General features: G+C 36.0%; 1 protein-coding gene across 2 annotated transcripts; it reads left to right on the forward strand.

The window, feature by feature from the left end:
- The first annotated feature begins 181 nt into the window (after positions 1–181).
- On the forward strand, positions 182–23,642 carry LOC149208024 (protein TOPLESS-RELATED PROTEIN 2-like). Of its 2 annotated transcripts, XM_089395906.1 has the most exons (26): positions 182–393; positions 781–847; positions 953–1,294; positions 7,429–7,505; positions 7,609–7,869; positions 8,016–9,100; positions 9,206–9,543; positions 9,683–9,764; positions 13,438–13,510; positions 13,614–13,874; positions 14,016–14,095; positions 14,252–14,340; positions 14,434–14,529; positions 15,030–15,106; positions 15,212–15,549; positions 15,688–15,769; positions 19,889–19,994; positions 21,058–21,169; positions 21,345–21,408; positions 21,723–21,896; positions 21,990–22,103; positions 22,379–22,515; positions 22,610–22,735; positions 22,891–23,035; positions 23,299–23,408; positions 23,522–23,642. In XM_089395906.1, exons 17-23 carry the CDS (start codon positions 19,976–19,978, stop codon positions 22,614–22,616), a joined length of 627 nt encoding a protein of 208 aa, XP_089252032.1. In that variant the 5' UTR covers positions 182–393; positions 781–847; positions 953–1,294; positions 7,429–7,505; positions 7,609–7,869; positions 8,016–9,100; positions 9,206–9,543; positions 9,683–9,764; positions 13,438–13,510; positions 13,614–13,874; positions 14,016–14,095; positions 14,252–14,340; positions 14,434–14,529; positions 15,030–15,106; positions 15,212–15,549; positions 15,688–15,769; positions 19,889–19,975; the 3' UTR covers positions 22,617–22,735; positions 22,891–23,035; positions 23,299–23,408; positions 23,522–23,642. The 2 variants fall into 2 exon arrangements, with proteins under 2 accessions (XP_089252032.1, XP_089252033.1); XM_089395907.1 differs by lacking the exons at positions 182–393; positions 781–847; positions 953–1,294; ... (12 more) ...; positions 15,688–15,769; positions 19,889–19,994 and adding an exon at positions 20,635–20,833.
- Positions 23,643–23,726: the final 84 nt, after the last annotated feature.

Genomic DNA, 23,726 nt, shown 5'->3' on the forward strand with positions numbered 1-23,726 from the left:
TTGATGCAGAATAAAGGGAAACGTTATATTGAGGTTCACAATTTCAGGGCTTATTGCTCATTGTTGTTGCTGCTATAACATTAGCCAAGGGCGAACAGGTGTGTTTATGATTAATTTATCGCTTTCTATATTTGTTAGTCATTTTCTCTCGTGGTTTATTTGTGATCTCGTATATTATATTAGTTTGTGACTATAGTTGCAGTGTCTAGGATGGTGCAATGTATGTTTTCTTGCTCCATGTCACATGGGCACCCCCAAAAAACGTGCCTTGTAGAGGAAGTGGGTAAGGTCGAGCAGACAAGCATACTGACCCTTCAACCATTCAAACATTGTGCTAACATACAACACTGCTGTCCTATGGACCCTGGGATTTTCGGTGTTCAATATGTTTAGGTATGCTTAGATTCCTTTTCCGAAAGATTTACATCTTATGAAAGATTTGTTTGCGTTACTCGGAGCAGAAGTACATCTAGTTTATAGAATTTATATTTTTTTGAGATATAACACAGAATATAACTGGAATCGAACTAAGTTGCATGACATGTTCATACCTTCAAACTCTCTAGTTTAAATTCTGTTAGAAATCTTATATTTTATTGTATATCTAGTGCAAATGGCTTGTTCCATTGAACATGAATACATGAAATACAAAATGGACTCTCCCCTTTTATATAACAGTCTTAAAGAAAGGTGTGTTTCTTATTATGATTAATTATTGCGTTCGACTCTTTAGTTTAAATTATATAACAACTCTAATATCTTCTTTTTTATCTGTTGTAGATGGCTTGTTTTGATGAGCAGGAACAAGTGGAATACAAAAGAGAGTGCCCAACAAACTCTATGGGAGGTGCGTTTTCTATTGTGAATAATTATTGGTTTTGAAATATGCTTACCATTACTAATTGTGTGTATATTTTAACCTTGTTCAACCCACTTTTTTTCCTTTGAGCAGAGGAGAGCACATTGTAGGAGAGATGATGTGCAAAGGGGATATTTGTAATTTTTCTTTGTTCTTGTCTTAATGTTTTGTTTTCGGAGTTTGAGCATGGCCATGATTTGAGTTGTACTTGTTTTCCTTTGTTTTTTTTTTTTTGCTCATTTTTTGTAGTTTGGTCTTGGTTTCATTTGTGGGGTGTGTTGTACTCGTTTTCCTTTGTTTTCTTTTTTTTCACATTTTTTGTACTTTGGTCTTGGTTTCGTTTGTTGGGTTTGGAAAAGGAAATGAAGGAAGCAGACAAAGAAAGAAATGAAGGAAGCAGATAGAGAAAATGGAGGTTATTATTCGTAAATGAAGGTGAGTTAACATACCTATATGCATGCATTTCACTTAAATGTATCTTTTCCTAATTTGTTGCTCCTCTTGTTTGCTATTCAATTTATTATGTTTTATCTATGCTCTCATAATCAGCGATAATGATCTGTTTTATGTATTGAACGACTACAATTGTATAATATACAAAGGTCAAGTGTTGAAGATACAATAGAAATTCTTCAAACTTGCCACAAAGAATCGATGAGCCATACTTTTATTCTATAAAATATTGTTGTCCTAGAATACACTTGAATATTTGATTTTTGCACCATTATTTCTTCTTTTGTAATGGTTTCATACTATAGTATGATTTTACTCAAGTGTGTGAGATTCAAGAGTTTTTCCTAAAACTTTGATATGTAATAGAAAATTTATACTTAGGTTCACGTCTTTAGTGCTTATTTTTCATGATTGTTGCTTTTATAATATTATCCAACGGAGGGCAGGTTTGTGTGCGCTTAATTCAAGCGTACGCTGGTTGATTTTTCCACGACACTCAAGAATCTGGTTTGAGTCTAAAATCTCGAACACAAACACACTCAAATGCGACGACACTTCTACTATTCACAACGAAATAACATACGTCAGTGAATCAACTAGTGCACATGACAATTTTTAACTTTTAAAACCCTCTACTTGTTATGTTACAAACTGTGATACAACAGTCTTAGGGCTCCCATACTAGGGATCATGGCCCTTACATACAACCTTGATATAAGGACACAACTAGGGCTTGGTGTCATCTGCTATGACCACCAATCTACCCTAAACAAATTACACTTGACTTGTTGACAACATGCACTATAGCCCTTTCAGTCCACGTACCTTGAACACATCTGGCGGGTCCCCTTGTCTCCCAATCTACTGATCACTGAACTTGCATCTTGAATTGCCACTATCAATGATCACAACCGCTTTTGTGTAACTGAACTTTGGCTCACGGATTTGCCCACTGGCAGCGTTCTAACGCCATTAAGAAGTCTACTCCTTGGGACTTTTGGATATGCCCTCTTGTCAACCATATGGCTACTTTCATAAGCTAAGCTAGGGCTCCATTACTCTGCCTCGTAACAACCCATTGATTCTCTTAATGAACATTGTACTTGAGGTCTTCTATACTATCCACTTGTCAACTTCCTGGATGCTCCAGTTGCCCTTTCATCCTTCAAAGCTCAACCCTCAGGGCTTCCAAAATTACACATACACAGTCAACGCCATGACTAATATGGGGCTTCGGAGGCTGAACTTTCTTGTGCAATTTGTGTACTTAAATCGTCCAGATCTAGGGTTATTGCAAACAAGCCACCAACAATGATAAGATGCATTCTAAAGGGATTCCAAAATTAGCCATACACGGTCAACACCATGACTAATCTAGGGCTTCCAGGCCTGCGCTTTCTTTTGCAATTTGTTTCCTTAAATTGTCCAAATCTAGGGCTACTCCAAACAACCCACCAATAGTGATAAGATGCACTCTATATCCCTGTTCTTAGGTCTAATTACAATTGTTGTTCAAACCTTAGAACATGCCTTAACTTTTCCTTTACTACATCACCCTTCTCGTTCTCCCTTTGTCTCAAACTTCTACCCAGAACAAAGAGTCATCAACCTCCCTTTCTAGGGTCTCAACTCTCTTCATTCATCAAAGATCTGGGCTATTCTTTCACTGAGATTTGTATAGACCATAGGATGGCTCTCTGCATAAGATGAAGCCCTAACTAGTGCATATCAAAATTGTTGTCCAAAACCTCATGGACAACCCTCCAACCCTAGCAATATATCTCCTTGAGGACGCTACCACTTAGCCTCCAAGCAACTACAGTTATGGTCATTTTCTTGATTGATATCCTAGGCCTTGCTACATATCTCTGCGTCCCCAAATCTAGGGTTACCTCAGACCTGCAGTACCCCTCTTCCAGCGGTGTACTTGCTTCATTGGTTCTTTAAGGCATGCAGCATTACTCCAACTTTCTTCCAATCCTCACAGCATACAAAAACAACCTTATTTTAGGTGCTTTGGCCCTCTAATAAGGTACTAGAGTCTGCGGCTAGATCACAAAAGAACCACTGCAATTAGCGTAGAACTTTTGTCCCTTTTCCACAAGTCTCTTCCACTACTTTGATGCACAGAGTTTCCCATTGAAACCCTCACCAAACTCAACCAACATCCTCCTTGAACCTGAACCAAAGCATGAGACAAAATGACCAACATGAAACACTTCTTCTTGCTCTTTATGTAGCTCAACTTCTTGAGTTATGTGGCCTCCTTGGATACATCCTCACTTGACAACAATTCCACTTGTTGGATAATAAAATGAGTTTCACAACTTCCCTACTTATATTTTTCTCATGAGGGTAGACTTTGTCCTCAAAGGGTGTCTTTCCAAGCCTAGGCCGACTTGAAGTTTCTTGACAAACCCCAACTAACTTAAGAAAAATTAATGTCTTCATTTGATCAAGACCCTTCATCGTAGCCTGAGGTCACGCTTGCTCCTCTATGGGTTTTGCACTTGCAACAATGAATAAATAATAATTCCTTTTCTTGATTTCACACCCACACCTTGGGTACAAGAACCTAAGACAAAACCCAATTAACTTAACGAAAATTAATTTCTTCATTTGATCAAGACCCTTCATCGTAGCCTTAGGTCACCCTTGCTCCTCTAAGGCATCTTCACTTGCAACAATGAATAAACAATAATTCCTTTTCTTGATTTCACACCCACACCTTGGGTGCAAAATTCCAATACTTGGGTTCTTTGTCCATAGAAGGGCAAAACCCTTTTGTGGTGCAAACTCACACAAACCCAAGCATAGGTGGTATGACAGTGATGACTCCTTCATCAATAGAGACTTTTGTGGGTAAAACCTATTGTGGCGCAAACTCACACAAACCCAAGCACAGGTGGTCTGAGAGTGATTACTCCTTCATCAGTAGAGATCCAATCCTGTAGAAGCACATTTCACTTAACTTTGCACTTCCATTGCTGTAATCGATCTTGAGATATGCTGAGAAGCTTCAATGATACTTTTCTTCCAAAGAACTCTTTGAGATTGTCTTTGATTTAAATCCAAAACGTTTTTCTATATCACCGCAACCCCTTTAATTTTGTGTTGTGTAGACGTAAACCATACAAATATATAACGGAATGATTTTTATAGTTGTGGAACGAACAAAGAAAGAAGTCATGATAGGTATGAGAAGACCACCTTTGTATCAGAGTTCTTTAAGCTAATAACAATTTCCAACAAAAAATAGTCACCAACCCAGAGTTTGTATAAGCGACATTAGCATCGGGAAAAGCATGTGAAGAAGATAACAGCCATCTACATTCCTTCATCCTTCAAAAGTATTGTTTCCATACTAGATGAAATATGTACCAGTCATGTCCTAATGCTTCTTCCAAGAACCTTTCAAAATGATGGTTCTTATAGGATCTTGATGATCCCTCTTTGCAAAATGACTGCCTCTAACATTATGTTAGAAAATGATTGGATGAACTATAACATGCAATATGATCCCATTCTTCTCATTCTTTGACAGCTAGATGACTTTTCAAAGCAATTTGATTAAGTAGACTCTAATTCCTCTACTATCATATGCTTCTATCTATGATGCCATACTTTTACAAAAGTCAAGACTCTTCTAGAGAATGCAACAATGCATGCTATTCTACTTTCTACTTAATAAAAGAAAGACAAATTGCATAAAGAACTTGGTAGGATGCAGCTTCCTTCAATAGTAAAGATCCTTGGGATCTTTTCCTTTTGGCTTCTTCTTAGGTTCTCTCTTTTCTTCAGTTATGTGAGCTTCACTTCTTTTCTTTCTTTTGTTCTTCATCTTGTTTGGACAATCCCTCTTGAAGTGTCCATAATCACTGCATCCAAAGCATTGAATCTTGGAGATTTTTTACCTTCCTTTGGACTTTCCAAAGTTCCCTTTCTAGGATTTTGCAATAAACTTTAGATTTCCCATATGATTCGGTATCATCCTTTGCCTTTATCCTTGTTTCTTCCAAGATGTGTTGAGACCATTGTTCATCAAAAGGAGTAATATCCCTTCACTAATCACAAAATTGCTTTAGTAAGGTGGTAAGGCATTTAGTACATAAGTAGTCATCTCTCGATAGGAAATGACTCTCCCAAGCGCTTGCAATTGGACTTACAACTATAAGATCTTTAGAAGATATGTATACAGGAGTAATGAAGAAGCCATGAGTCAAAACTTTGCTTTGGTAATGCAAAAAGAATTTGAAATGTCCCAAAAATGATATCATCAACATACACAACAAGTATTAGCAATTTATCATTGTCAATTTTTATATATAGATTGTTATCAGCAGATCCTTTTGAAAGACCTTGTTAATGAAGGTATTTGTCAAGACAATAATACTAGGCCCTTGGAGCTTGTTTTAGACCATAGAGAGCCTTTTTGAGTCTGCATACAAGTTTTGGATCATTTTCAAGGATGAATTCGTATGGTTGCTCAATATATACTTCTTCTTCTAGGTCTCCATTAAGAAAGGCAAATTTCACATCCATTTGATATACTTTGAACTTCTGAAAGCTAGAAAGAGCAAGGAACATTCTTATGGCTTCAAGTCGCAATCGCTTATGCCTACTAGCAAAATGGAAAAGATTGGAGATCAATGTCTGCATACAAATATAAAAAGGAAGGATTTTATAGTCGTGGAACGAACAGAGAAAGAAGTCACGATAGGTATGAGAAGGCCACCTTTGTATTGGAGTTCTTTAAGCTAAAAACGATTTCCAACAAAAAATAATCACCAACCCATAGTTTGTATAAGCAACATTAGCGTGTTGAAAAACTTGTGAAGAAGATAACAGTTTTCTTGTATGGCAACTCGTTGACCAAAACCATGTGCCAAAGTCCTATTTTATGAGATTCATTTTGTCTGATTTGGTAACTAGCAAGGCTAGCAAGGTGTAGGAGAGCTATATTGCCCACAAACATAAGGAGACCAATGTTTTCTACAATGATTCTCCTCAGATGCATGGGTGGCCTAATCCTTTTGTAGGCTCCAAATATCGTTTAAATCACCATAGAACCTACGCATTGCTCCATGGCCCTTTTGTTTTTATGAAACGCAACAAACCGTATGCTACCATGATTGGCAAAGCTATTGTATATAGTTGTCGGCATGTCACTCCTATGTGGCACTACAAAACTATGCGTTGAATTCCTAGACCGAAAATTGCGAAGATTGATAGCTTTCATACCCAATGGAATTTCTTTTTATCAGATAATTTCCCTCTGCTCATATTAAATATAAAGTTATATATATGCCCATCTAACCCACATAGGATCATCACCGATGGGATTTATATCAAACTCAATGACAAAGTGTTTCTCCAATTTACATATAGATAATATTACCCCTTTTGTGACCAAAAGAACCTGAAAAACATTGCGACTACAATTATAGAAAATCTAGTGGGTACTATAAAATATGACCAAATCTCCTTTTTTCTAGTAGCTTTGTTGATGCCTGCTCATGATTGTGGACTGTAAGAGAAATCCCTCTTTAAATGCTTCGAAATAGGGAACAACTTGACCTTATGCTTGACTTTCATCTAAAATACAATAGTTCGTTATAAGATCGATATTTACATATCTTTCCAAAACTTATATATGTGAGCTTGAAACGACTAGCTACTGGTGCAATTGAATAAGTTATAAAGCACCGTAGCTCAACCTTATGTTCACAAATCCGCTATCTAAATTAGAATTTGCTGAAACAATAGATGTTTTTCCTAGAAGTTCTAGCTTGAAACTAGTAAACCTTTCCTCTTGACATATGACAAGGAATTGAAAATCCCTGAGATCACCTAGAAGTATCGAGCCATTGAGGAAGCCTTGAAATCACCTAGAAGTATCGAGCAATTGAGGAAGCCTTGAAATCACCTAGAAGGTATCAAAAACAATCTCCAAACCATAAGCATTAGCGATAGTCATAGAATTGTGTTTGGCATGCTCTGCAATAAGAAATCGTCTCCTCACTATGAATCTCTAAAACAAACAGCGAAAATGTTGGCTTTAATCTCCAGTTTAAATTGTATATTGATTTTAATATCTTATTATGTATTTGTTGTAGATGCCTTGTTTTGTGGAGCACGAATAAGTGGAATACAAAATGGAGTGTTTATCGTTATATAGCAAACTCCAGAGGAGGTGCGTTTGATATTATGAATAATTATTGGTTTTGAATTATACTTACCATTACTATCTATGTTTGGATTTGAATGTTATTCACTCCACCTTTTTTTCCTTTCAGTTGAGGAGAGGACACTGCAGTAGAGATAATGTGCAAAGGCAAAGTTTGCAATTTTTATTTTGTTATTGGATACATGTTTTGTTTTTGTTGAGTTTTAGCATGGTCATGCTTTTTGTTGCACTCGTTTAGCTTTGTTTTACATTTTTTTCTCATTTCTTGTAGGTGGTCGTGGTTTTGTTTATTGGATGTGCAATAGGAAAGGAAGGCAGCAAGGAGAGAAAGTCAAAGATATAAGATGGAGGTTATCATTCATAAATGAAGGTGAATCTCCTTAACTATATGCAATGCAATGCATTTTACTCACAATTATCTTTCGCTCATCTATGAATGCATTTGTTTGCTTTTCAATTTATTATATGTTTTATATGAGGTCTCAAACTCAAATATATCGATCTCGCTTTGTGTAGTAAGCAACCACAATTTTATAGTCTATGAAGGTCAAGGTGAAGATACCCCAGACATTCTACTAACTTAAATTGGACAATTGGTGAGCCATATTTTTTTCCTACAGAAGAATATTGTCCTTTAATCGACTGAAATATTTGTTTTTTTGTGAATTGATTTATCATTTTGTCATGGATTCAAGGTAGTATGATATTGTTAATGAGTGTGTGGTTTGAAATTTTCCAATAAATTTGATGCAGAATAAAGGGAAATGTTATATTGAGGTTCACGATTTCAGGGCTTATTGCTCATGGTTGTTGCTGTTATAACATTAGCCAAGGGCGAACAGCTGTGTGTATGATTAATTTGTCGCTTTGTATATTTGTTATTCATTTTCTCTTGTGGTTTATTTGTGATGTCATATATTATATTAGTTTGTGCATTGAGTGACTATAATTGCAGTGTCTATGATGGTGTAGAGTATGTTTTCTTGCTCCACATCACATGGACACCCCCACACAACTTGCCTTGTAGAGGAGGTGGGTAAGGTCGAGCAGACAAACATACTGACCCTTCATCCATTCATACTTCATGCTAACATACAAACACTGTTGTCCTGTGGACCATGGCATTTTGGGTGTTCAATATGTTTAGCTATGCTTAGATTCCTTTTCCGAAAAATTTACATCTTATGAAAACATTGTTTGTGTTACTCGTAGCAGAAGTACATCTAGTTTATAGAATTTATATTTTTTTGAGATATAACACAAAATATAACTGGAATTAAACTAAGTTGCATGACATGTTCATACCTTCAAACTCTCTAGTTTAAATTCTATTAGAAATCTAATATTTTATTGTATATCTAATGCAAATGGCTTGTTCCATTGAACATGAATACTTGAAATACAAAATCGACTCTCCCCTTTTATATAACAGTCTTAAAGAAAGGTGTGTTTCTTATTATGATTAATTATTGCGTTCGACTCTTTAGTTTAAATTATATAGCGATTCTAATATTTTCTTTTTTATCTGTTGTATATGGCTTGTTTTGATAAGCAAGAACAAGTGGAATACAAAAGAGAGTGCCCAACAAACCCTACGGGAGGTGCGTTTTCTATTATGAATAATTATTGGTTTTCAAATATGCTTACCATTACTAATTGTGTGTATATTTTAACCTTGTTCAACCCACTTTTTTTTCTTTGAGCAGAGAAGAGCACATTGTAGGAGAGATGATGTGCAAAGGGGATATTTGCAATTTTTCTTTGTTCTTGTCTAAATGTTTTGTTTTCGGAGTTTGAGCATGGCCATGCTTTGAGTTGTACTTATTTTCCTTTGTTTTTTTTTGCTCATTTTTTGTAGTTTGGTCTTGGTTTCATTTGTTGGGTGTGTTGTACTCGTTTTCCTTTGTTTTCTTTTTTTTCACATTTTTTGTAGTTTGGTCTTGTTTTCGTTTGTTGGGTGTGGAAAGGGAAATGAAGGAAGGAGACAAAGAAAGAAATGAAGGAAGCAGATAGAGAAAATGGAGGTTATTATTCATAAATGAAGGTGAGTTAACATTACCTATATGCAGTGCATTTCACTTAAATGTATCTTTTGCTAATTTGTGGCTCCACTTGTTTGATATTCAATTTATTATGTTTTATCTATGCTCTCATAATCTGCTATAATTATCTGTTTTATGCAGTGAACGACTACAATTGTATAATCTACAAAGGTCAAGTGGTGAAGATACAATAGAAATTCTTCAAACATGCCACAAAGAATGGGTGAGCCATACTTTTATCCTACAAAATATTGTTGTCCTATAATACACATAATATTTGATTTTTTGCACCATGATTTCTCCTTTTGTAATGGTTTCAAGATAGTATGATCTTACTCAAGTGTGTGAGATTCAGGAGTTTTTCCTAAAACTTTGATATGTAATGGAAAATTCATACTCAGGTTCACATATTTAGTGCTTATTTTTCATGATTGTTGCTTTTATAATATTAGCCAATGGAGGGTAGGTTTGTGTGCGCTTAATTCAAGCGTAATCTTGTTTGATTTTTCCACGACACTCAAGAATCTGGTTTGAGTCTAAAATCACGAACACAAACACACTCAAATGCGACAACACTTCTACTTTTCACAACGAAATAACATACGTCAGTGAATCAACTAGTGCACATGACAATTTTTAACTTTTATAACCCTCTACTTTCTATGTTGCACACTGTAATACAACAATCTTAGGGCTCTCGTACTAGGGATCATGGCCCTTACATACAACCTTGACCTTATGCTTGACTTCCATCTAAAATACAAAAGTTCGTTAAAAGATCGATATTTACATATCTTTCCAAAACTTCTATATGTGAGCTTGAAACGACTAGCTACTTATGCAATTTAATAAGTTATAAAGCTCCATAGCTTGACCTTATGTACACAAATCCGCTATCTACATAAGAAGTTGAAACAATAGATGTTTTTACTAAAAGTTCTAGCTCAAAACTAGTAACCCTTTCCTCTTGACATATGACAGGAAATTGAAAATCCCTGAGATCACCTAGAAGTATCGAGCAATTGAGGAAGCCCTGAAATCACCTGGAAGTATTGAGCAATTGAGGAAGCCTTGAAATCACCTAGAAGGTATCAAAAACCATCTGCAAACCATAATCATTAGCGATAGTCATAGAATTGGGTTTGGCATGCTCTGTAATAACAAATCGTCTCCTCACTATGAATCTCTAAAACAAATAGCCAAAATGTTGGCTTTCACACGAGTACACAGAAGATTATTCATTCAAATCATAGTTTTAAAAAATGGTCGTTTCGAAACGGAAACGGCCGAGTTGGTCCGTTCCATTGCCCTCCGGAATGACTCGGTACAAAAAACGGCTCGGTTGGCCGAGTCATGGCTGACTCGGCCAACTCGGCCGTTTCCTGTACTGACTCGGCGGAGTCACAAACAGCGGCCCGTAACCCACTAAAACAGCGATTTAACATTATTTTAATGAAATTTTAAGGGGTTTGTTGATTGGTTTGGACTTCAAGGTGTTTTATGAATTAGCTAAATGTTATTTGGGGTCCATTTCCCCCTCCCAAACCCTATTTAACACACTCAAATGCTCTCTACTATTGATATGCTATTCAAATTTCATGGTAATGTTAAATTCTTAAAGTAAAAGTGACATTCTTCTTAATCTTCATTTTCATCCTTTTACTTCAATTTTTAACATTACCATGAAATGACTCAGGATGTTTGAGAGTGGTTTCGGCCTCATTGGATTTCATATGGAGAAAGTAGAATTTTAGATTTCATTCAAAGTCCAGCAGACTTATCAGTTTTTCAGGATTTCAGGATTGGAGGATTGCAATGTTTCCATTGAATTTTGTCATGTATTAGGGTATGGAACTCGTATTTAATCAAGAGCACCAATCCCTCAATGTACCTTGATGTTAGTGACATTGGTTGTCGAACTCCTCTGGGATTCGCTCCCAAACCAGGAGCTTCTGAAAATGTCACTCCCGCTCCCGTTTTCGCTCCTGCTCCCAAGTAACACAAAGAAGAGAAACCGTTTGGATCAAAAACGGTTAAATGATCTAGTTTATGTCCAATACAACCTCCGGCTCAGACGAAACCATTTGCTGAACAAAAGACCTGATTCAAATCCCATTGTGTTGGAAGACATTGATCCAACATCAGATTGGGTAGTGGAGAGTCGTCCACAAGAGTTTGATCCTGATGAGGATCTTGATTTAGATTTAGATATCGAGACATCAATTGAACTTGAACATGTTGTTCAGTTGAATGCAGATCCCAATCCATTAGCCTCAGTCTCATAGCCAGCAAGGACTCCAGTTGTAGGTGCTTCCTCTACTCAGCCACGACAGAAGCGCAGCCGCATATCTTCTCTATCTCAGCTTGCATCTGCTGCAGTTGCATAGCCTGCTAGTGGTACCACTTCTACAGTTATAACTGGAGATGATGATGATGAGGAGCCATGGGGCCCCCTGTCTGACTCTGATGATGATCCAGAGATTGATCGATATGATCTTGGCTCCTCTGGCAGTAGCTACTAGCCAGTAGCTGTAGTACTAGTACTGGAGTCTGGTCACAGTTTACTTTTGTTGTAGAGGCCATTTCTAGCCTCCTTGGTTATGTGTTTTTTGTTTTGAGTCTTTGATCATGTATGACAGTTGACTATGTATTGCCATTGGGTACCATTTTGATCTAATGGATTGGTTCATGAGCCTACTTTGATCATATGTTGTCTTCCATCTATATTTTAATGCTGTGTGTTTGGAAACATGAATGAAAATCTTTAAAATTATGTTTTTTAATAAAAAAAATAAATATTTAATGGATTTTTTACAACGACCGAGTCATTGAAATCGAGCCGGCCGACTCATTACCGTTTCGGAGTCGGAGTCGGAGTCGATCCTCGGCCGAGTCGAAGTCAGAATCGGAGTTTTAAAACTATGATTCAAATTACTATGACATGACTATATTGAATTACTCTAAACAATTTGATATGTACATAGCTTCAAGGCTATCTTAGCTAACCCTTGTCACAAGTTCTTAGAGTAAGTCTGCTTGATTTTCTATTTCGAAAGCTCTCTCTTGAGAAATGGCTTCCACCATGGCAATTCAATGTGTTATGGACTAAATTATGACTAAAATAATTAAAGGTATTTGTTGAATTCAATGTGTTTTGGCTTTCACACAAGTACGCAGAAGATTAGTCATTCAAATTACTATGACATGACTATATTGAATTACTCTAAACAATTTTATATGTAGATAACTTCAAGGCTATCTTAGCTAACCCTTGTCACAAGTTTGCTCGATTTTCTATTTCAAAAGCTCTCTCTTGAGAAAGGGCTCCCACCATGGCAATTCAATGTGTTATGGACTAAATTATGACTAAAATAATTAAAGGCATTTGTTGAATTCAATGTGTTTTGGCTTTCACACGAGTACGCAGAAGATTAGTCATTCAAATTACTATGACATGACTATATTGAATTACTCTAAACAATTTTATATGTAGATAACTTCAAGGCTATCTTAGCTAACCCTTGTCACAAGTTCTTAGAGTAAGTTTGCTCGATTTTCTATTTCAAAAGCTCTCTCTTGAGAAAGGGCTCCCAACATGGCAATTCAATGTGTTATGGTCTAAAATATGACTAAAATAATTAAAGGCATTTGTTGAATTCAGTGTGTTCTAGTGTAAATACTGACTGAAACAATTAAAGTGCATTTGTTAGTGTGTAGTAAGTTATATTTACTACAATCCATCAAAATTATGGATACATGAAATACAAAATGGATTGTCCCCCTTTATATAACAAAACTCAATGACAAGTATGTTTCATATTATGATTAATTATTGTATTCAGTTCTCTAGTTAAAATTGTATATTGATTTAATATCTTATTATGTATTTGTTGTAGATTCCTTATTGTGTTGAGCACAAGTGGAATACGAAATGGAGTGTTTATAGTTATATAACAAACTCTAGAGGAGGTGTGTTTGCTATTATGAATAATTATTGGTTTTGAATTATGCTTACCATTACTATCTATGTTTGGATTTGAATGTTATTCACCCCACTTTTTTTTTCTTTCAGCTGAGGAGATGACATTGCAGTAGAGATAATGTGCAAAGGGGAAGTTTGCAATTTTTAGTTTGTCATTGGCTACATGTTTTGTTTTTGTTGAGTTTTAGCATGGTCATGCTTTTTGTTGTACTTGTTTAGCTTTGTTTTACATTTTTATCTCATTTCTTGTAGTTGGTCGTGGTTTTGTTTATTGGATGTGCAATAGGAAAGGAAGGCAACGAGGAGAGAAAGTCAAAGATATAAGATGGAGGTTATCATTCATAAATGAAGGTGAATCACCTTAACTATATGCAATGCATTTCACTCACAATTATCTTTCACTCATCTATGAATGCATTTGTTTGCTTTTCAATTTATTATATGTTTTATATGTGGTCTCGCACTCAATTATATCGATCTCGCTTTGTGTAGTGAGCAATTGCAATTTTATAGTCTATGAAGGTCAAGGTGAAGATAGCCTGGACATTCTACCAACGCAAATTCGACGATTGGTGAGCCATATTTTTTTCCTACTTAAGAATATTGTCGTTTAATAGAGTGAAATATTTGTTTTTTATGAATCGATTTATCCTTTTGTCATGGCTTCAAGGTAGTATGATCTTGTTAATGAGTGTGTGGTTTGAGATTTTCCAATAACTTTGATACAGAATAAAGGGAAATGTTATATTGAGGTTCACAATTTCAGGGCTTATTGCTCATGGTTGTTGTTGCTATAACATTAGCCAAGGGCGAACAGGTATGCGTATGATTAATTTATTGCTCTGTATATTTTTTATTCATTTTCTCTCATGGTTTATTTGTGATCTCATATATTTATTACTTTGTGCAGTGAGTGGCTATAGTTGCAGTGTCTAGGATGGTGTAGTGTATGTTTTCTTGCTCCACATCACATGCACACCCCCACACAACGAGCCTTGTAGAGGAGGTGGGTAAGGTTGAGTAGACAAGCATACTAACCCTTCAACCATTCAACCATCGTGCTAACATACAACACCACTGTCTTGTGGACCCTGGGAATTTGGGTGTTCAATATATTTAGATATACCTAGATTCCTTTTCTGAAAGTTTACATCTTATGAAAACATTGTTTGCATTACCCGTAGCAAAAGTACATCTAGTTTATAGAATTTATATTTTTTTGAGATATAGCACAGAATATAATTGGAATCGAACTAAGTTGCATGACAAATTCATACCTTCAAACTCTCTAGTTTAAATTTTTTTAGAAATCTAATATTTTATTGTATATCTAGTGCAAATGGCTTGTTCCATTGAGCATGAATACATGAAATGCAAAATGGACTCTCCCCTTTTATATAATAGTCTTAAAGAAAGGTATGTTTCTAACTACGATTAATTATTGTGTTCGACTCTTTAGTTTAAATTATATAACGATTATAATATCTTCTTTTGTATCTGTTGTAGATGGCTTTTTTTGATGAGCATGAACAAGTGGAATATAAAAAAGAGTGCCCATAGTTATAAAACAAACTCTAAGGGAGGTGTGTTTTCTATTATGAATAATTACTGGTTCGGAAATATGTTTACCATTACTAATTGTGTGTATATTTTAACCTTGTTCAACCCACTTTTTTTCCTTTGAGCAGAGAAGAGCACATTGTAGGAGAGATGATCTGCAAAGGGGATATTTGCAATTTTTCTTTATTCTTGTCTTAATGTTTTGTTTTCAGAGTTTGAGCATGGCCATGCTTTGAGTTGTAATTATTTTCCTTTGTTTTTTTTCTCATTTTTTGTAGTTTGGTCTTGGTTTCATTTGTTGGATCTGTTGTACTCGTTTTCCTTTGTTTTCTTCTTTTTTTCACTTTTTTTGTAGTTTGGTCTTGGTTTCATTTGTTGGGTGTGGAAAAGGAAATGAAGGAAGGAGACAAAGAAAGAAATTAAGGAAGCAGACAGAGAAAATGGAGGTTATTATTCATAAATGAAGGTGAGATAACATACCTATATGCAATGCATTTCACTTGAATGTATCTTTTGCTAATATGTGTCTCCACTTGTTTGTTATTCAATTTATTATGTTTTATCTATGCTCTCATAATCAGCTATAATGATCTTCTTTATGTAGTGAACGACTACAATTGTATAATCTACAAAGGTCAAGTAGTGAAGATACACTAGAAATTCTTCAAACATGGCACAAAGAATGGGTGAGCCATACTTTTATCCTACAAAATATTGTTGTCCTATAATTCACTGAAATATTTGCTTTTTGCACAATGATTTCTCCTTTTGTAATGGTTTCAAGATAGTATGATCTTACTCAAGTTTGTGAGATTCAAGAGTTTTTCCTAAAACTTTGATATGTAATAGAAAATTTATACTTAGGTTCACATCTTTAGTGCTTATTTTTCATGATTGTTGCTTTTATAATATTAGCCAATGAAGGGCACGTTTGTGTGTGGTTAATTCAAGCGTAAGCTTGTTGATTTTTCCATGACACTCGAAAATCTAGTTTGAGTCTAAAATCGTGAACACAAACACACTCAAATGCGACAACACATCTACTTTGCACAACGAAATAACATATGTCAGTGAATCAACTAGTGCACATGACAATTTTTAACTTTTAAAACCCTCTACTTGTTATGTTACAAACTATAATACAACAGTCTTAGGGCTTCCATACTAGGGATCATGGCCCTTACATACAACCTTGATATAAGGACACAACTAGGGCTTGGTGTCATCTGCTATGACCACCAATCTACCCTAAACAAATTACACTTGACCTGCTTGTTGACAACACGCACTATAGCCCTTTCAGTCCACGTACCTTGAACACATATAGCGGGTCCCCTTGCCTCCCAATCTACTGATCATTGAACTTGCATCTTCAACTGCCACTATCAATGATCACAACTGCTTTTGTGTCACTGAACTTTGGCTCACGGATTTTCCCACTAGCAACCTTCTAACTCCATTAAGAAGTCTTCTCCTTGGGTCTTTTGGATATGCCGTCTTGTGAACCATATGGCTCCTTTCATAAGCTGAGCTAGGGCTCTATTACTGTGCCTCGTAACATTGATTCCTTTCATGAACATCGTACTTGAGGTCTTCTAGACTACACACTTGTCAACCTCCTGGATGCTCCAGTTGCCCTTTCATCCTTCAAAGCTCAACCCTCACGGCTTCCAAAATTACGTATACACAGTGAACACCATGACTAATCTAGGGCTTCGGAGATTGAACTTTCTTCTGCAATTTGTGTACTTAAATTTTCCAGATCTAGGGCTATTGCAAACAAGCCACCAACAGTGATAAGATGCATTCTAAAAGGATTCCAAAATTACCCATGCACAGTCAACACCATGACTAATCTAGGGCTTCCAATATTGCCCTTCTTTTGCAATTTGTCTCCTTAAATTGTCCAAATATGGGGCTATTCCAAACAACCCACCAATAGTGATAAGATGCATTCTATATCCCTATTCTTAGGTCTAATTACAATTGTTTTTCAAACCTTTGAACAGGCCTTAGCTTTTCCTTTACTACATCACCCTTCTCGTTCTCCTTTTGTCTCAAACTTCTACCCACAACAAAGAGTCATCAACCTCCCTTTCTAGGGTCTTAACTCTTTTCATTCATCAAAGATTTGGGCTATTATTTCACTGAGATTTGGACAGACCATAGGATGGCTCTCTGCATAAGATAAAGCCCTAACTAGTGCATATCAAAATTGTTGTCCAAAACCTCATGGACAACCCTCCAACCTTAGCAATCTATCTCCTTGAGGACGCTACCACTTAGCCTCCAAGCAACCACAGTTATGGTCATTTTCTTGATTGATATCCTAGGCCTTGCTACATATCTCAGCGGCCCGAAATCTAGGGTTACCTTAAGCCTGCGGTACCCCTCTTCCAATGTTGTACTTGTTTCATTGGTCCTTTAAGGCATGCAATGTTACTCCAACTTTCCTCCAATCCTCATGGCATACCAAAACAACCTTATTTTAGGTGTTTTGACCCTCTAATAAGGTACGAGAGTCTGCGACTAGATCACAAAAGTACCACTGTGATTAGCCTAGAACTTTCGTCCCTTTTCCACAAGTCTCCTCCACTACTTGGATGCATAGAGTTGCCCATTGAAACCCTCACCAAACTCAACTAACATCCTTCTTGAACCTAAACCAAAGCATGAGACAAAAAGACAAAACATGAAACCCTTGCTCTTTATGTAGCTCGACTTCTTGAGTTATGTGGCCTCCTTGGATATGTCCTCACTTGAGAACAATTCCACTTGTTGGATAAAATGAGTTTCACAACTTCCCTCCTTATATTTTTCTCATGACGGTAGACTTTGCCCTCGAAGGGTGTCTTTCCAAGCCTGGGCCGACTTGAAGTTTCTAGATAAACCCTTGCCCATTGAAACCCTCACCAAACTCAACCAACACCCTCCTTGAACATGAACCAAAGCATGAGACAAAAAGACAAACATGAAACCCTTCTTCTTGCTCTTTATGTAGCTCGGCTTCTTGAGTTATGTGGCCTCCTTGGATACGTCCTCACTTGAGAACAATTCCACTTCTTGGATAATAAAATGAGTTTCACAACTTCCCTCCTTATATTTTTCTCATGAAGGTAGACTTTGCCCTCAAATGGTGTCTTTCCAAGCCTGGGCCGACTTGAAGTTTCTAGACAAACCCCAACTAACTTAAGGAAGGTTAATGTCTTCATTTGATCAAGACCCTTCCTCGTAGCCTTAGGTCACCCTTGCTCCTCTAGGCTCTAACCTTGGGTACAAGATCCTAAGACAAACCCCAATTAACTTAACGAAAATTAATTTCTTCATTTGATCAAGACCCTTCATCGTAGCCTTAGGTCACCCTTGCTCCCCTAAGGCATCTCCACTTGCAACAATGAATAAATAATAATTCCTTTTCTTGATTTCATGCCCAAACCTTGGGTGCAAAATCCCAATGCTTGGTTTCTTTGCCCACAAAAGGCAAAACCCTTTTATGGTGCAAACTTACACAAACCCAGGCATAGGTGGTCTGATAGTGATGACTCCTTCATCAATAGAGACTTTTGTGGGCAAACCCTTTTGTGGTGAAAACTCACACAAACCCAAGCACATGTGGTCTGAGAGTGATTACTCCTTCATCAGTAGAGATCTAGTCATGTAGAAGCACATTTCACTTAATTTTGCACTTCCATTGCTGGAATCGATCTTGAGATATGCTGAGAAGCTTCAATGATACTTTTCTCCCAAAGAACTCTTTGAGATCGTCTTTGATGTAAATCCAAAACATATTTCTATCACCACAACCCCTTTAATTTTGTTTTGTGTAGACATAAACATGATGTTGTAGCCAAACAACTGTGCGACTTTATACATTGTTGGGTGTTTCAATCGCTTATGTCTGTTAGCAAAATGGAAGAGATTGGAGGTCAATGTCTGCATATCAAAGTTAAAGGTGCTTGAAGATATTTCATTGTATGTGATACATGGAAAACATCTTGGATGAAGGCCATCATCCTTCACGGTGGCCATGATCATCCAAACTAGTCAATTTATTGTCGTGTCTTGTTATCATGATCATCCAAGCTAGTCAATTTATTGCCCATGTCTTGTTATGAGTGCTCAGAGGCCCTAAGCAATTAAGTTTGAGCATCTAGCGTAATTTGCTAATTGACCATTATAACCTTGGGCCATTTGAATAAATATTATATGATCAAAGAAAATTAATTGATACTTTTTCATCTCCTAATAATACAATGTAATTTGTTAATTGACCTTAACATTAAAACCTTGGGCCACTTGAGTAAATATTATATGATCAAAGAAAATTAACAAGGCCTTGCATCTTTGAGGGAATGTTTAATGTTTTTAGGCATAGCATTGTTATTAGTTGGCATTGTTACATATTGCCCTCTTCATTTCCGAACGAGGCTAGAACTCTCAATTAGGGTTCAAATGTTATGAGCATGGGTTTCCATCCTCTGGCAGCAGAATTCAAATGTCATGAGCATGGGTTCCCATCCTCTGGCAGCAAACAATTATGCTAGGTGATTTCAAATTCCATTCAATACAATTATTTATTTAAATAAATTCCTTATTTTGGAATATGTACCTTTTATCTTTATAAATATGTTCACACTAACTAGTGGTTCAAATCATTTAAATAAATTCCTTAAGTTAATTCGGAAGATGTACCTTTTATCTTTATAAATATGTTCGCACTGACTAGTGTTTCAAATTTGGATTGCTAGCTTTATCGATCAGTTGGAATAAATGTTGAAATTTGGATTGTTGGCTTTATCAATCAGTTGGAACAAATGATGGCAAAATTACAATTTGGGGAGTGGCATCTCAACAAAAATTAGCCTGCAGGACCTTTTTTGGGAAATTTTTGCATGTTCGATTTCCATGCAGGTAGATGATTTTTTCCTAAATTAGTCCTCCAATTAAAATTAGAAATGAATTGATCATGAAAAGATTTTATAGTCTTTACTGGAGTTGATCATTAGCACTGGGTTTAGGTAAACTCTCAATACATATTTTGTTATGCTCTTGTGAAAAATCCAGTTGTATCAATGAATTGTTGTATTTTAGCCCAAATCGAGCAATCCTTGGTAACTTAATCTATACTTTATATTAATTAATAAGAATTTTTGATATCATTTCCTTCTTTATACAACAATGTGATTGATTTGTAATAAACTCTTAATACATATTTTGCTATGTTTTCTTAAACTGCTAATGTGAAAAATCCAGTTGTATCAATGAATTACAACAATGTGACTGATTTGTAATAATGCCATCTACAAATGGCTCTAGTCGCTGTTTTTTTGGTTGGTGTTTGGTTGCACACCAATAAAATGGTGTGCTACTGCCTCTATTCAGATATTGACATGCCTACATTTGTGTTATAGAAGTTGTGTTTTCCAAGCATATAGTTCACATATATATTCTTATTCTGTGGCAGGCAATTTGAGACAACATCTAGAGGTTTGCTTGCATGGCCAACTTGTACATTCTTGTACGTCTGTAAAATTAAGTTTGTATTAAAAGTATATTTATTAACATTGATATAATTTGAACAAATTGACATACATGTTGGCGGTGTGAATGATATTGCTTGTTCACACCCTACCTACCAGCTCTTCATAATTACAATTACATGAGGGGATGATAAGACCATCAAGGTAACTGGTCGAAAGCAGTGCACATTTGAAGGTCATGAAGCAGCTATGTTCTGTTTGTCCTCACCAGTAAGAAAATATGAGTACTTTGTTCCTTGAGACCTAGAAAAAAAAAGTCATGTGCATTGCAGTTGAGTAATATTAAATTCTAGTTGTTTTGAAGTTACATTGCATATTCTATTTTTGTTTGATGTTTGGCTTCCTGTGAATTTTTCCATATGACAAATACTTTATTGCACTAAATATAGATGAATTATGATTCTTTGTTTGTATGCAATTTATATTTTCTACAGCTATTGATGGAAAGATCAAAGCCTGGTCGTATGATCTTGAGGGATCTAGGGTGGACTATAATGCTCCAGGTCTCTGGTGCACTACAATGACTTATAATGCTGATGGAACTAGGTAAAATTTTAAATTAGAATGGTGTTTAGTTTGTAGTCTCTTCATGTGGATCCGAGTTTTACTTTATACAATTTTCTATATTTGCTCTGTCAAGACTATTTATGAAGTATATAATCATTTGCATTTTTTATTAGGCTTTTTTTCTGAAGTATATAATCATTGTATTTTTTATTAGGCTTTTCTCCTGTGGGACAAGTAAAGTTGGTGATTCATCCCTGGTTGAGTGGAATGAAAGTGAGGTAACAATCAAGCAGACATATTCTAGTTTTAGGAAGCGTTCCTTAGGTGTTGTGCAATTTGATACAACCAGGAATAGATTCTTGATGATGAATTTCAAATAAAGTTTTGAGACATGGATAACACCAATATCCTCAACAATTAATGTTGAGGGTAGTTCGGTAAGAGGTTATATTTTTGAAGATGAGGATGGTTTATTTTCAGAGATTGAGAGATACTGATTTTCAGGGAAAAAAAAATAAAAAAAATCTAACACATTATTTTAAGGTCTCTTGATCACATCTCAATGCATACTCTTTGTTTTATTTTCAAAAAGGTCCAGGCTAGTCCTCGCCTTCATTTCAGTGAAGATGGTTCCCCATTGGCAGACGCAATGAATGAAAATGGCATAAAGATCTTAGCCAATGCAGATGGATTTCGCTTAATTTGCACGCTGGGGAGTAGACCCTTTGAGGGAACGAGGGTCCCACCAGAGATGATGGAAACAAAGGTAGATTGCTTCTTCCATGCACATTTACTATGTACGCGAACTGCTAATTAATGGCAAAGTCTAAACTCTAACTAAATCATTTTTACTGTGCAGACTTCAATTGTGAATGTCATGCCTCCTGCAGTCACTGCTCCTGGTTCCCTTAGCAATGCTATAGAACGTTCAGAATCTAGCGTTGGGAACCTGCATTGTCAAATGACCTATTTTGTAAGAGCTTTCTCAAAGAATTGTTTCTTTAGAATCTAGCGTATTTGTCTAGCCATATTCAGTTTAGTTGGTTACATATATCTTTTCATTTTCTAAACATTCACTCCAGAGTTCAGATATTGTTGCTTTCAACTTTCCATATAGCGTAAGATTTTGTTCTTTTCCCCTTTCAAATGCTCTATTAACCATTATGTTGGCATATCTTTAATAGGAATAGGATGATATTATCAATGCATTCTATCAATTATCTGACACTCGAGAAAACATGTGTGCAGAGTGGTATATACTATAGACAGCAGTCGGACCCAGATGTCAAACCAAGGCTTCTAGATGAGGTCACAGACAAGAGCAAGAACTGTAAATTGACTGAGATCACTGATTCGGGTCAGTGTACACAATGCATGCGAGCAAGGTATGCAATCGTCCTATTATAAATAAATAAAACATTAAAGGCTGATATTACAATTTTATGTGCTACAAATTATGCAATGTGCTATTTCTTGCAGGTGGTAAAAGTAATATATATTATACACCAATTCTGGTGTTGTTGTTTTAAACTTTTAGCACTGACATCCAATGCTCTCCATAAGCTATGGAAATGGCTGCGGAATGACGAGAATCCATCCGGAAAGGTGGGGTTCTTTAGTAGTTGTTTGTTTCCTTTTTATTTTAGCTTGCTTTATTTATTTATTTGTTTGTTATAATTTTGGATATATAATTTGCAGCTGTGTTTTTAGTAATGATTGACGAGTAACTAAGAGTTAATATTTTGTTCCACGGTCTACAGCGAGTATTCCACCACAGGCAGCCAGCTAGTGGGATTGTTATGAATCCAAAAGAAGTCGTTGCTTGTATAGCTTACTGAGAATGATTCCTATCTGATGTCTACTTCCGGTGGCAAGGTCTCCTTATTCAGTATGATGACATTTAAGGTAAGAGAACCTTTTACCTAAAGAGCAGTTTCATTTCAATATTTCCGATGATATATATAATTCCAGTTTTGATACATTGGTCTTCTTAGGGTTTATTATCTAATGTCTCACCTTTAACTTTCAAATTATGAACGTACCGGGGTTCACTTCAGGATCACTCTAGGTTCTTGTGTAATGTTTCTCGCTATTGGCTAAGAATTCAAACGCTCCCAATTTATCTAAATCACTGGTTTCATGGGATACTAATTAGTGATTCATTGCAGGTCATGACAACTTAGCCACATTTCTGGCTGTCCACCCTCAGCACAATAACATCATTGCAATTGGCATGGAGGATTCATCAATTCAAATATACAATGTTCTAGTCGATGAGGTGCCGCCTGTGAATATATCTTTGAATTTACAATTCTTATCTTTTTTCTTTATTGTGTCGTTTTATCAAAAATGACCTAAGTGGCATATCTGAACTTGCTGCAATTTTTATAGGTAAAAACAAAGCTCAAAGGCCACCAAAAGAAAATCACAGGCCTGACTTTTTCACATGTTTTGAATGTGTTGGTATCTCAGCACAATAACATCATTGCAATTGGCATGGAGGATTCATCAATTCAAATATACAATGTTTGAGATGATGAGGTGTTGCCTGTGAATATATCTTTGAATTTAAAATTCTTAATTTTTTTCTTCATTG

Source organism: Pinus tabuliformis, chromosome 1_2 (assembly GCF_031772625.1).
Source record: "Pinus tabuliformis cultivar Carrire ecotype Pingquan chromosome 1_2, CPIR1, whole genome shotgun sequence".
In the NCBI taxonomy this organism is placed as follows: Eukaryota; Viridiplantae; Streptophyta; class Pinopsida; order Pinales; family Pinaceae; genus Pinus; species Pinus tabuliformis.

What these genes read in the sequence shown, in the direction of transcription:
- LOC149208024 (XM_089395906.1), top strand. An exon ending in TTGAGTGGAATGAAAGTGAG is followed by an intron (nt 21,409 to 21,722) that starts GTAACAATCAAG and finishes ATTTTCAAAAAG; the next exon opens with GTCCAGGCTAGTCCTCGCCT. An exon ending in CAGAGATGATGGAAACAAAG is followed by an intron (nt 21,897 to 21,989) that starts GTAGATTGCTTC and finishes TTTACTGTGCAG; the next exon opens with ACTTCAATTGTGAATGTCAT.